Source organism: Cuculus canorus, chromosome 1, assembly GCF_017976375.1.
Source record: "Cuculus canorus isolate bCucCan1 chromosome 1, bCucCan1.pri, whole genome shotgun sequence".
NCBI classification, from domain to species: Eukaryota; Metazoa; Chordata; class Aves; order Cuculiformes; family Cuculidae; genus Cuculus; species Cuculus canorus.
Genome location: NC_071401.1, coordinates 70,702,148 through 70,714,777, shown reverse-complemented (window position 1 = coordinate 70,714,777; position 12,630 = coordinate 70,702,148). Strand labels below are relative to the sequence as shown.

Genomic DNA, 12,630 nt, shown 5'->3' with positions numbered 1-12,630 from the left:
AACATGTATGGTGTTAATATGTATATAGCTTTCACTGCTTTGGGATTTATAGCTAAGGAGGATTACTTATATTTTTGGAAATATAAAGAATCTTTTAAAATGTTATTTATAAAATATTTAACAGCAAACACTTTGTTAAATCTGTGTTGCATGAAACAGCAGTTATGCAGTAAGTCAGTTTTAAAAACACGTGAACAAGGAGACTGGAGATTAGTTGCAGACTCCGAGCTTCTTCATAATCTCTAACAAATACTTGTGCCTTTTAGAACTGTGATGTCTGATTTCTGAGTTGTGGGTGTCTCTTTAAATTGTTTTCTGTGGTTTGTCTGAGCTCTTCCACTGAGTCACTGCTGGAGCTGGAACTTAGGCCAGTAGCCCTGATTCACAGTCCTGTGCTTGGACCAGAGGCCACATGTTCCTACCACAGGACAGCAATTTCTCCCAAGGCTGAGCCTTCAGTTTAGGCTATTCAATGTATGGTGGGGGTTGTGGATGTTTTTTGGGGGGTTTTTTTTTTTTTTCTTATTTTTGCTTGTGCTGCTTCCCCCCCCCCCCTTTCCTGGATCTTTAGATTCTAGGGGAGAATACAGGGACCAATTTTTTTTCTTACTGGTTATCATTTTGCTGCAATTTTATGATCATGTTTCTGTGGCTGCTGTCTTATAACTCCTGAAAAATTAGTTTGTTCCAAATAACTCTCCTGTGAACATGTGAAGCTATATGTGAAACTTAATAATTCTTCAGAAATTAACTATTGAAATTCCATTATCACTAAGAACATGTGTTGCAGAATAAAGTGTATCTGCCTGCCTCAGTAGTTCTTAATTATTTTTATTTTACTATTTCACTACGCAGATGAGTACGTAGATCACAGTAACATGACGCGACCTGAACAAGAAATTATTTCCCCTAGGAAAGAACAGAACAACAGTTAGTCAGAAGGTGGTTTTGACCATCACAGACATTCTTGTGGGTTTTTTTGAACCCAAGGCTTGCAAGAAGGCAAGGGTGTGTGCAGTGCACACGTGTCCACCAGTGCAGGGCCAGCAAGTTAATTTGACATTTGGTTTTGCACAATGTTCCAATAACTGTTTTATTTTTGAGTGATCTGTTTATTTAAATTCAAAACTATGCTTGGTTTGGCTTATTTAAGAAGTGGATAAAAAGCTCACTACAAAGATGCCCTTGATAGCGTAAGGCTATGTGTGCCTACAAGGAAGAATTACTAGCTTGTTTACTGTCTTTTAACTTCCTTATCTAAAATAGCCCTAAAGCAATGAGAAAGCGTGACCTCAAACCTGTTATTCAGCATTTCAGGTTTTGGATATCCCCAAAATTTCCTTCAGACTTCAAGAACTGGCATCACCTGCTTCCATTCCCTGCCAAAAATGCTCTTTTTTTTTTTTTTTACTGAAATACAGTGAAGATTCGTCTTGTGTTGATGCTGCTGAACATAAACTGCCAAAGACGAGGATTAAATTCAAAACAGGCTTCTCATTTTTTCAAGTCTCTCATCTTCTGCAGTGATGTGACAAGCTGATGAATGCCACGCTGGCAGCGTTGCACTGTTAAAGTAGCTGATGGATTAGCAGTGCTGAGTGCAAGATGTTAACGGAGGTCTGGAGCTCTGCAGTCACTTGCTTAACCCTTCTTCAAGGGACTACATAGTGGTGTTCCTCTGCAGTCCTGTATGGCACAAGTACGCTGAATGGCAAGCACGTGGTATAGAGTGGGACACTAGCACTTCTGGAAGTAGTATGTAATAGTTGATCTGATTTTTTTTTATTGTGCAAAACTACCAGCTCAGTTCTGGGCCAGGAACAGTGCTTGAATTGCTTCATAAGAAATGTTGGGAATTCCTCATAAATCACTGTCAAATTTGAAGATGTGGATTGTGAGGCTTGAAGGTTCACCCTATATTCGGAAAAATACTTTCTCTGTTGATGTTTCATGTTATTTATTTAAAGTAAGACTTTCCAGCTGGTATCTTGATGCACACAAGTGTCCTAGGGTAAAATAAGCTGAGTGATAAATACAGTGTATTATTATTAGATTTTTTGCCCTGAAAATATTTACAGGACTTTCTTTCATCCTTCTTGCCAAGTTTTTCTTCAACTTTGTTTCTTCAAGCTAGTAAAAAGCTTAGTTTGGGTTTGTGGAGAGAAAAATAATCTAGACTTTTAAATGTAGGAGATGGACTGCGTGCCAAGGTGAGACTGGGTATTGCTGCTGACAGTACTGCCCAAGCTGACAAACCAGTCAATGGTTTGCTGTAGTGTTGCTTTCCAAATTTACTACTTTTACATTAAAAAAAAAAAAAAAAAGGGTGGGAGGCTGTGGGGGAAAAAAAGACTACTTCCAAGTGCTTTCTCTGCTGTATCACGGGATCTGCTTTTTGGTATTTATGTGGCATTAACAATAATTGAACATCTCTTGGTCACCCCTTCTGCCTGCTTTCCATAGGGTGAGTTGTGGCCCAGGGCAGGGAGTGAGTGAGAGTGGACTGAGGAAGTAAAAGTGTCCCATTCCTAGTCTACTGGATCACCTTGGCCATTTCTTCTCCTCTGACCTAGTTTTAGAGTCAAACAAAATAAACAAAATCCAAACCACCAACACACCCTCCCCAACACCCCAACCCCCCTCCCCCCCTAGCCCCAAAGCAATGGTAATCCCCAAGACTGACCCAGGATGCAACAAAGCTTAAGTCGCTCAGGGCTGTACTAGGGTGGGGTTCGGCTATATGCACGCGTGGGTATTGCATAGTCTTTTGGGGTAAGCCTGTGCTGGTGCTTAGCCAATTCATTGTTTAAAAAAAAAAACCACCAAACCCAACCCTTGACTGTTTGTTTTGGGCTCCCCCATCCCCTTTCCTGGCATTGCAACAAGTTAATCTAATCACTGTGCACTTTTTGGAAGAGAGAGTCCTCCTCTCCATCTACTTGGTAGCTACCTACAAGCAGCAATAAGATCTCCACTGAGTTTCCTTTAGGCTGAAATGTTAATATAAAGCACATTCCATGGGGAAGGGCCCTCAGTATTTGATGTCCTGTCTCTTTGACACGAGGGTATGAAAGAAGCTATGTCTGAACAGGTTTGAGTTCATCTATAGATCCCATCCACTAATTAGCAGTTTGAATTCAATGATTGAACTGTGTTGTGGCGTATGAGTACCTCTGGTTCCTGCAGACTGCTGCCTCCTGAAGCTCCCCAAAACCTCTCTTCAACAGAGAATTGGGCTGGAAAGCACGCAGAGCTCGGCTCTGCCCAGGGACAGGTGCTCATAGTTGCACATGTCTATCTAAATTCATACCCTCACTTTGGGGGGTTTGTGCTCAAACAAAAGAAAAAGTAAATGTGCCATTTTAAATTTAGACTGGGTTTGACTATGTGTAATGTTTTTTATTATCAGTAGTGTTTTGTTTTAAAAGGGAAAAAATATTCTCAGCTTTTTAATGCTTCATTTCCAATTAGATGTTCTTTGTGTGCCAGCTGCGTGATCGGCATTGTACAGGCAAGATACTGGCATAAATGGTTTTTCTGTTAAAAGTGAAAATGTAAGTCACACATACAGGGCATTCAGTACTAATTTTTGAGATGCTCCTTTCTGAGAGTCTTCGAGCAGTTATGTAAACTTGACCTTTCAACACTATTCACAAACTAAAACTTCTAAAGTAAGGCTTTTCTCAAATTTTGAACTATTTGAGCCCATTTTTTCTCTTGTGATGATCTAGCAGTAAAAAGTGCTGGATTAGTGGCCCTAGCGGTCTCTTTTTTTTTTTTTTAAGAGTTACAGTGACTTTATGCAGTTAGATAAATATTTGTTCTGTTGGTCCAGGTTTTCCATAAACCTTTTACCAGTGAGACTTTGTGGTGCAGAAGGAACACGGAGCTTCTGTATTGATTCGTCTGTATCCATTCCTAGCCTCCAGCATCCATCTCTCCCCGTACTTCCAAATAAGCAGCAGAGCTATTCTAAATTTATGCTTTTGTTAACAGCCTAGAAGTAAGCCTAGTGTATCTCCCTAGGTTTGGCAATTGAGCAATTCCAGCTGTCTTTCTGTTTTAGTTTTGTTCTGCAGCTGCGACTATGTTGTTCCAGAAAGGGTTGAAATCAATTATCCAGAGAATTTCTAGAGAGTGCCCCGGACTTTTGTATAACAGCTAATGGCAGGCAGCTTAGAAGGGCATTCTTTTGGCAGCTGGTAAATCAGGTCTGCCTGAATAGTGTTGGAGTTTTTGGGGGACCTTGAGGGCTGACTAAATATATAAGCTTTAACGTTGCTTTATCAGGTGAGATGGGATGTAGAAATCATCCAAAAAGTCCAATAACTTTTCAGTGTGTAAAAAGGCTGATGTTCATTGGAAAACTGAAAATACTTCCATATGGTTTTTCTAAACTCATCTTTTGAATTACCAAGTGCCTAGTATTTTTTTGCTAGTGCAGCTGTCTGTGGTATTTGTGTGGTTTCCTTGACCCCTTCTATATTCACACCTATTACCTTTCAAGACTGAGCCTCATGAAGCTTTAGCCAGTTGACTGTACCTTGCCTTCACCTACTGCCACTGGTACTGCTGGCCTCCTGCCTCTACACTGGCCGCCTTGGTCCCAGCTGCAGCCTGCTGCGAGACAGCGGCCTTAGAGCAGCTATCAGCTGTTCCTAAACAGTGTGGTGTTGGTGCAAAGGTCATCCAGTTTAGTATTTTACCAGTAGAAGGTGTATGATAATGGGGTGTTTCCTTGTAGCTGTGTTAGCTGGGCCATGGGACACTGAGGGTTAATGCATGTTTTGCTTCAAACACCGGATATAAATTATGGATATAATTGGCATGTCTTCAAAACTTGTTTTAAAATAACTGGTATATTTTATTAGGGGAGGAAAATGTGTGAGTGGATTATATCCAGTTACATAATGCAATCGCATTCTGCTCTACAGTGCGTTTTGCCAGTGCAATTGCAATGAGGGTTTCCCATCTGCTTTTGCAATGAAGTCACTGAAGGACAGTCTGAGCGTGTAAGAAGCTATTACGTCTATCGGTGTCCCCTTCTCTGTTCTCAGTTTAGTAGCAGTATAGATTTGGCTTCGTGCCGCTGCTATGCATAAGCTTATCTGCACAGTTTTCATTCTGGCTTAATTTACTACAGGATTTCTGACTGATGCTAATTAGATCAGTTTTTAACACAGGCAGTCTTTCCGCTATTTTCTGTGAGCCTGGCTCTTACTAGGTGTGAGTGGGGGTGAGAGCAGCAGAAAGCTTTGGCTATTCAGCTGGCTGGGCTAGTGAAGGTATTTCTAACCGTAGCTGGTAGTGCAAGGGGCTTGGACATGACTGGCCTATCACTTTGTGCAGAGCTGCCTTTCTGCTGCATCTGTCATGTGTAACCGTAAAATGATCCAGGGTCATTAGGAGCATGCTTATATAAACCTCTGTTTTTAAATTATAAGCATTTGAAATTACAGTAAGTAGCTTCATAGTGCTGCAGGGGTTTCTTCCCTTGTGTCCTCTTTGAGTATGTACTTCTCTTTTCTGAATAAAATATATCTTAATCTTCCAGTTACTTTTTAATGATCTTGATGCTACTATGTTCTCTTGATCATAGAGAAAGGGCTGGGGGCAAGCTGTCCACTAGTGTCACAGCTACTATCTGCTGCACCTTCTCTTGTATTAAAGCCATTTTTCCACTCTCCACCAGAAGAAAATGAGGTGTAGTCTTTTGGTTGGCTTTTTTTGGGGTACAGTTTGGTTACTCTTTATACTATGCCATGAAGATACTTATGTTTGGAATTTTTTTTTTTTTTTTGTGATGTGTGGTAGAATTTTTTTCTCTCTGTTATACCTTGTTTATTCTCTGGTTATTACCTGTCAACTTCATTTACCATCCGGGCAAACAGATCTATGGATGCAGAGCAAGAGCCACAGGGAGCAAAACCAGCGTTGACTACCAACTTGTCAACAAAAGGATCAAACATCTATCTTCATCTTGCAGTTGTCTGGAGTGAGGATTAAATTGTAGATCATCCTAAGGTGACAGGGGAGCCTTTAAGTGGATATCTGTTTACTCACCAGACCAAAACCACTTTAACTGTTCTTATACATCCTCTCTGCAGAACTGGAATCTTCTTCTCTTCTTAGTCCATTGCAAAAGGAACAGTGCTTAGTTAAAACTTTGGGCTTCTCCAGCCTCCTGGCATAGCCCTTTGTCACAGGAAAAATCTTGCGAGAGCATATACACCCCAATGAAAGTCATGTGCACTCCACCCAAGACTTCCTACTGCTAGGACCAAGGTCCATATGCAGCAAGTGGCACCAGTGAACCAACATGGTTTTTTTTTCCTGCCTTTTTTCCACACACTCATTCTTTCAAATTTCTCTGTTGCCTAAGAGTCCAGGAGGATCCTTTTGCCAAGGAGCAAGGTTCAGACTGGACCCTCTTGCTTTCAGCTGGATCAAGTCTTAGTCCCTGGCTGTAAGAAAGATATCAAACTTGAGATTCTGCCCCAGAGTCTATTTATTTCAGGTTAGGCTGAGACTCTCTTGCAAGGGACCTCCTCATTCCTTGTTACTCTGTGCCTTTTAAGTCCTCACAGTCTGTTACATGAGGTGTTCACATGCCTGTCCATGCAATATGCATGGACTTTTTGTCCAATTAATTTGTTTAGTAGCTGCTCTTCTATGATAATTGGAGTAACGTCTTTCAAGTTTTATCAACATGGCTTCACAAAGGGCAAATTGTACCTGACAAATTGAGCGATCTTCTACAATGGGGCTACAGTGTTGGTGGATAATGGAAGAGTAACTGAAATCACCTATCTGGACTTATGAAAAGCATTTGACAGAGTCCCGCACGACATTCTTGTCTCCTAATTGGAGAGATATGGATTTGATGGATGGAACACTTGGTGAATAAGGAATTGTCTAATGGTCACGCTTAAAGATTTGTGGTCAACAGTGAAACGTCCAAGTGGAGACTAGAGGCAAGTGGCTTCTGCAGAGGTTGGTATTGGGGCCACTGTTGTTTAACGTATTTTTCAGAGACATGGCCAGTGGAGTTGAAAGCACCCTCAGCAAATTTGCTGATGACACCAAGCTGTGTGACGTGCTTAAGATGCTGGAGGGTAGGGGTGCTGGTGAGAGGGACGTTGACAGGCTTGAGAGGTGGGCTTGTGCAAACCCTGTGAAGTCCAACAGAGCCAAGTGCAAGGTCCTGCACCTGGGCTGGGGCAATCCCAAGCATAAATACAGGCTGGGTGGAGAATGGATTGAGGGTAGCCCTGAAGAGAAGGACTTAGAGGTTTTGGTGAATAGGAAGATCAACATGAGATGGCGATGTGTGCTTGCAGCCCAGAAAGCCAACCGTACCCTGGGCTGTACCAACAGAAGGTTGACCAGCAGGTTGAGGAAGGTGATTCTGCCCCTCTACTCTGCTCTTATGAGACCTTGCCTGGAATACTGTATTCAGTTCTGGAGTCCTCAGCAGAGGAAGGACATGGATCTGTTACAACAAGTCCAGAGGAGGGCCACAAAAATGATCGAAGGACTGGATCACCTGCCCTATGAGGACAGGCTGAGAGAGTTGGGCTTGTTTCACCTAGAGAAGAGAAGGCTCTGAGGAGACCTTGTAACAGCCATCCGATGCTTAAAGGGGGCCTACAGGAAAGCTGGGGTGGAGCTTTTTATCAGGGATTACAGTGTTGGGTCAATAGGTAACGGCTTTAAGCTGAAAGAGTGGAGATTTATATTACATAGCGGGAATAAATTTTTTACTGTGAGGGTGGTGAGGCTGGAACAGGTTGCCCGACTGGAACACGTTGCCCAGTGAGGTCATTACTGTAATGTCCCTGGAGATGTTCAAGGCTATAGGTTGTATGAGGCTTTGAGTAACATGATCTAGTTGAAGGTGTCCCTGCCTGTGGTAGGGGGATTGGAACTGGGTGATCTTTAGGGTCCCTTCCAATCCAAACCACTCTGTGATTCTATGATTCTGTGATCTCTTTGTGCAGTTTCATCGTTCTCCTGCCTTATCTGGACCTGTGTCTCATGTTCCTTCTGTTGACTTCAGATGGAACGGTTTCTCTCACTTTTTAAGGTTTTTTTCCTTGAATGATGGGTTTGGTCCAGTTTATCTCGTTATGCAAGATGCTGAGTACTACTTAATTTTAACCAAGCAGAAGTGCAACTGAAGTTCAGTTATGGTGTACAGCCTAAGGCACCAGCACTTCAATCACTTATGCTAAGCTAAGCAAAACAAGTTTCAATTCAACTTAATTTTAAGTGATCACACAATTAATTCTATTCTATAAGTATACTATTTTAATCGCGAACACCCTTCCAGTAGTTTACAAATTATTTTTTGTTATTGTGTTTGATGCATCCCTTATTGATAGTGTTTTCTGGTTGGATTTTATGTAGGCTTGCTGGGTAGTTTATATATTCCAGAATCTCGGATCTCTCAGGATCGCTCATTTTTGCCTTACTTTATTTTTGAGTTTGTGAAATGTGGAAAATGCTTGCAAAAGACATTTGTCCATGGCCTCTGAATCTTAGTTGCCAAGTTTGCAGAGTATGCAGGAGATTGTGCAATAAGCATTGTTTGCTTGCTTAGACTTGCCGGGCAAAAAAGCTGCATCCTTGCTGGAGCTATAAAATATTATGGCAAACATCACTATTTCGGCTAAGTTATGGTCACGTGTTTTCAGCAGTCACTATTTACCACCAGTGGTCTATCTACTTAGTCTGTCCTTAGGCAGGTAAAATGTATTTGATGTGTCTTTCTGTTTAGCCTCTCGGTCAGCTCAGGGTTTATGTGTTAGAGGTGTGAATGAGGGCAAAGAAGACAAAACTTGAAATGGAGTATTTTGTTTGTCACTTCAGGCATATCCCAGGTTTTATGAATTCATCAATACCTTTGAGGTGCTCAAGGCCTCTCTACTTCTGCAGGAAATTAACAGTAATGATTCACTGTAAAATGTTTGTGATGCATGTACGCTTGTAATGCTCATGCGTTATACCTTAGGTATTGTTTGATACTAGAAAGTTAGGTAAAGGAGTCACAAATCAGCCTCATGGATTTTTAACTCTTTTCCAGGACTCATAGTTGGGGTGATCTTAAGATATGGGACTCCCTCTACCAGTGGCCGTGACAAGCCATTCAGCTGCTCGCTGGAGGACAGGCCATTTACAACCTTGTTGGTCAACGTCAGCGGGAAGTTCTTTGAGTATACGCTCAAAGGGGAAATAAGCCCTGGGAAGATCCACAATGTGGAGCAAAATGACATGTTACGAAAGGTGAGGGTTGACCATTTCTTGTGCTTGTCTGAATCAGCCTTCTTTATCTGTGCTTCCCTCCCTCCTCCTCGCTCCATCCCACTTGAATATTAGGTAGTATCAAATGTCTGTATTCCTGATAATAACAGCATTTCAGTGCTTAATTCAGAAGCACTTTCTGTATTATGTCGTTGCCAGTGAAACTGTGCTCTGTGCATGTGCGTAGTGGTTTCCCAAAGCCTTTGATTGCTGTTTGAAGACTTACTATACATTTCTAGCATCCTTAAAATTCATGAAGACCAGCTGAACAAAGAAAGCCTGATGCTGCCTGGTATAATACAATATAAGGAATATATACTTTTCCTAATATTTCTTAATATTTTTTTTACCTATGCTATCTTAATCTGTTTATTGTGAGGAAATAGTTACTGCTTACATCCCTGTAATCCACCAAATGAGACAGTCTGCTGTTGGAAGTGAAATTAATCTATTAATTGTTAATCCGATACTTGGCTGCTTTTCTATTTGGTGTCAGGATGGCTTCTGATTATATTAAGTGTTAGGAATTAACAACCATTTTGTGTATCAAAGCTAGACTTTGAAGTATAGGATTGAGACTTGAAGGTTTGTAACCTAAAAATGCTTCTTTCTGCTGACTATTAAGAGAGCTTAGGTGGCTGTATATACATAGCTGTTTGCTATAGATATTTGAAATTAGTTGGAATTAATCCTATTCTGGGAGTGCACACTTGTGTTTGACTTTTAACCTGTGCTTAGATGGGGCTGAAGAGAGCCTAGTTGGTCGCATACGTGCAGGTCTTTTGTTTTTATTTTACATTATTTTTGTTCCTTACTCTAGTATAATTTTTCCTGGATATCTGGAGCTTCTGCTGAAATATGTAGAAGTGATGGATCATCTCAGTTCCTGAAAAGCTGTCTTGTATCTGATGTGATTGGTTTACAATAACTGTGCGGAGGCTAGACTTGCAAAAAAAGGAGCCTAAATAGCATCTCACTTGCAAATATATGAATATAATTTATCACAAGAAGAGATATCTTCTCTAGCATCATGTCTATTGGAATTTTTTAATTTAAATAGGGGACTGTGTTTGGGACTGCTGCAAGACTATGATTGGTGATGTAATGTCTGTTTTTCTAGATGCTGTTTACCGTGAAGAACTGCTGCTTTTTGTTGCTGTGTGTGTATAGAGCTGGCTGATATTTTGAAGGGTCAACTTAGCCAGTCGTTAGCTATTTCAATAACCAAAAAAAAAAAAGTTGTCAGAAAATGAGAGAGAAAAAAGACCTAACAATCTGTGTATGTCTGTTTCTAATTGAAGTTTCATGCTTTGTTTTTTAGGTAACATTTGACCCAGAAGTATTTTTCAACATTCTGTTACCTCCTATAATTTTTCATGCTGGTTACAGCTTGAAGAAAGTAAGTGTAATAATTTTCTGAGGAGAATAGCCTTTTCTTTTTTTTAACTTGAGACTGCTGAGTTATTCAGGAGTGCAGTCTCCACTTCAAGCATATTTTTTTTTATGGCAGTAAGAAAAATCTCATTTCCTCCATAGTTGGTTGGATCATATTGTTTTATGAGAAAATACATGTACTTTGTAATATAAGCACATTAAACTCTATTTAATCTTGCTGATTCAATTTCCTTTGAAAGTTGCCAGAGGTTAACATCAATTTCATTTAAAGTAAAAGATGTCCTTCAATGAAGTGTTTTGGTCCTTCTCAGATTTCCAAAATGCAGTAAATTATGCAGAGAAGTTGACACAAACCAGAATCCTGGTGGGTATTTGCCAGACACTGAATTGCAGAAGGGCCCAGATTCTGCTCTCTTTTGAAAATACCATGAATAGATGCTGTTTTTTAGTTTTGCAGCTAACTTTTACATCTCTTCTGAAAATATCTGTCTGAAAAGCTTCCTGATAATAAGCTCCACGTGGTATTTAATACATGGTCTGGGTTATTCCAATTTATCCAAGCTGGACAGAATTTACATTGGGGTAATGGAAGCATTTCTCTGAAATGAAGGGGTGTTTCTGTGTATTAACGCAAGTGTAGTAGTGTGCTGCCTGTTATTGAACAGATGATATAACTTGTTTTAAAGAATGATATAAACTTTTTTTTTTTCCTATGCAGAGACACTTTTTCAGGAATTTGGGGTCCATTTTGGCTTATGCCTTTTTAGGAACAGCAGTCTCTTGTTTTATTATCGGGTGAGTGAACTGTGTGATATCAGTTTGTTTCTATACAAAAGTTTAAGTTCATGAAGTGTATGTTGAACCTTCCAAATTGCCTCAATTTTCTAATTTGTTTGTTTGAGGATTTTATTTGTGTATCCTGCAGACAAAATGCAAACAACTTTTGATGAGATTTATCCTACTTATAAACAATAATGGTGTGTCAAATGATATTGTCGTGTTTGAGTCACTTGACAAGTCCACAATACTAAAGAGCGTTGTTGAATTTTTGATGTAATGGTCTGGTCCAAAATGAAATCTTGTTTGACTCTGATTGGAATTGACTTTAACTGGAATTGTGGATGCTACTTGTAATAGAATTTTAGCTATCAAACAGAGATGACCCTTTCACTGCCCACATGCATGCGCGTGCTCTCTTTCTCTCTCCATATATGTGCGTACATGTAATTTTATGTGTATATAGATGCTTGAATTTAGTTTGAGATAACTAGTCATGTTTTTTTTACTTGCATACAATCTCTTCTGCTGCTAATATTACTGTGTTTGGTGTATGGATATTCTGAAATACAGAAATCTTGTATTGCGTAGGTGACCATGTTTTGTGTCTCAAAGAATTTCACTAGAGAAATGCTTTGAAGGCTATTCTTAGCTTAGAGCTTCTAGCCTGTCTACTGTGTTGGGAAAAGTGGTACTGAGTGGAATTTTGAGCAGGAAAATGTTCCCTTTGGTGGAAAAGTGAAACAACCTGTAGATTCTGTGTACTAGTTGGGTAAACAGATTCCGCGCTTTGCTTACTGATTTTGAATTATATATTATGGCTCATACATCAGCTGACTCAGTAAAGGAAAAGAAAGGAAATTTAATTTTGAGAGCTTAGTGTTAAAATGTGGCTGTGTCCCACAGAGCTGTAGCTTAACCAGGCCTACCTGAAATATTATTGCTTGTGCTTTTCCTTTGCCTGTCTGAAATGCACCAACTTGTTTGACTCGCACTGTTTTATCCTCTTTTTCTTCAGGAATCTCATGTATGGGGTTGTGAAACTAATGAAGTTGGTGGGTCAGCTCTCTGATAAATTCTATTACACAGACTGCCTCTTCTTTGGAGCGATAATATCTGCCACTGATCCAGGTAGCTTGCTCAACATTTTTTAAT

At 40.2% G+C, this 12,630-nt stretch overlaps 1 protein-coding gene across 2 annotated transcripts in view; it reads left to right on the top strand.

Annotated features, from left to right (window-relative positions):
- SLC9A7 (solute carrier family 9 member A7) overlaps positions 1–12,630 on the top strand; it is a 75,520-nt gene that overhangs the window by 24,868 nt on the left and 38,022 nt on the right. For both annotated transcript variants that reach the window (XM_054049887.1, XM_054049897.1), the window contains exons 2-5: positions 9,086–9,285; positions 10,625–10,702; positions 11,417–11,493; positions 12,494–12,606. In XM_054049887.1, coding sequence (XP_053905862.1) covers positions 9,086–9,285; positions 10,625–10,702; positions 11,417–11,493; positions 12,494–12,606 — 468 coding nt within the window. The remainder of the gene's footprint in view (positions 1–9,085; positions 9,286–10,624; positions 10,703–11,416; positions 11,494–12,493; positions 12,607–12,630) is intronic.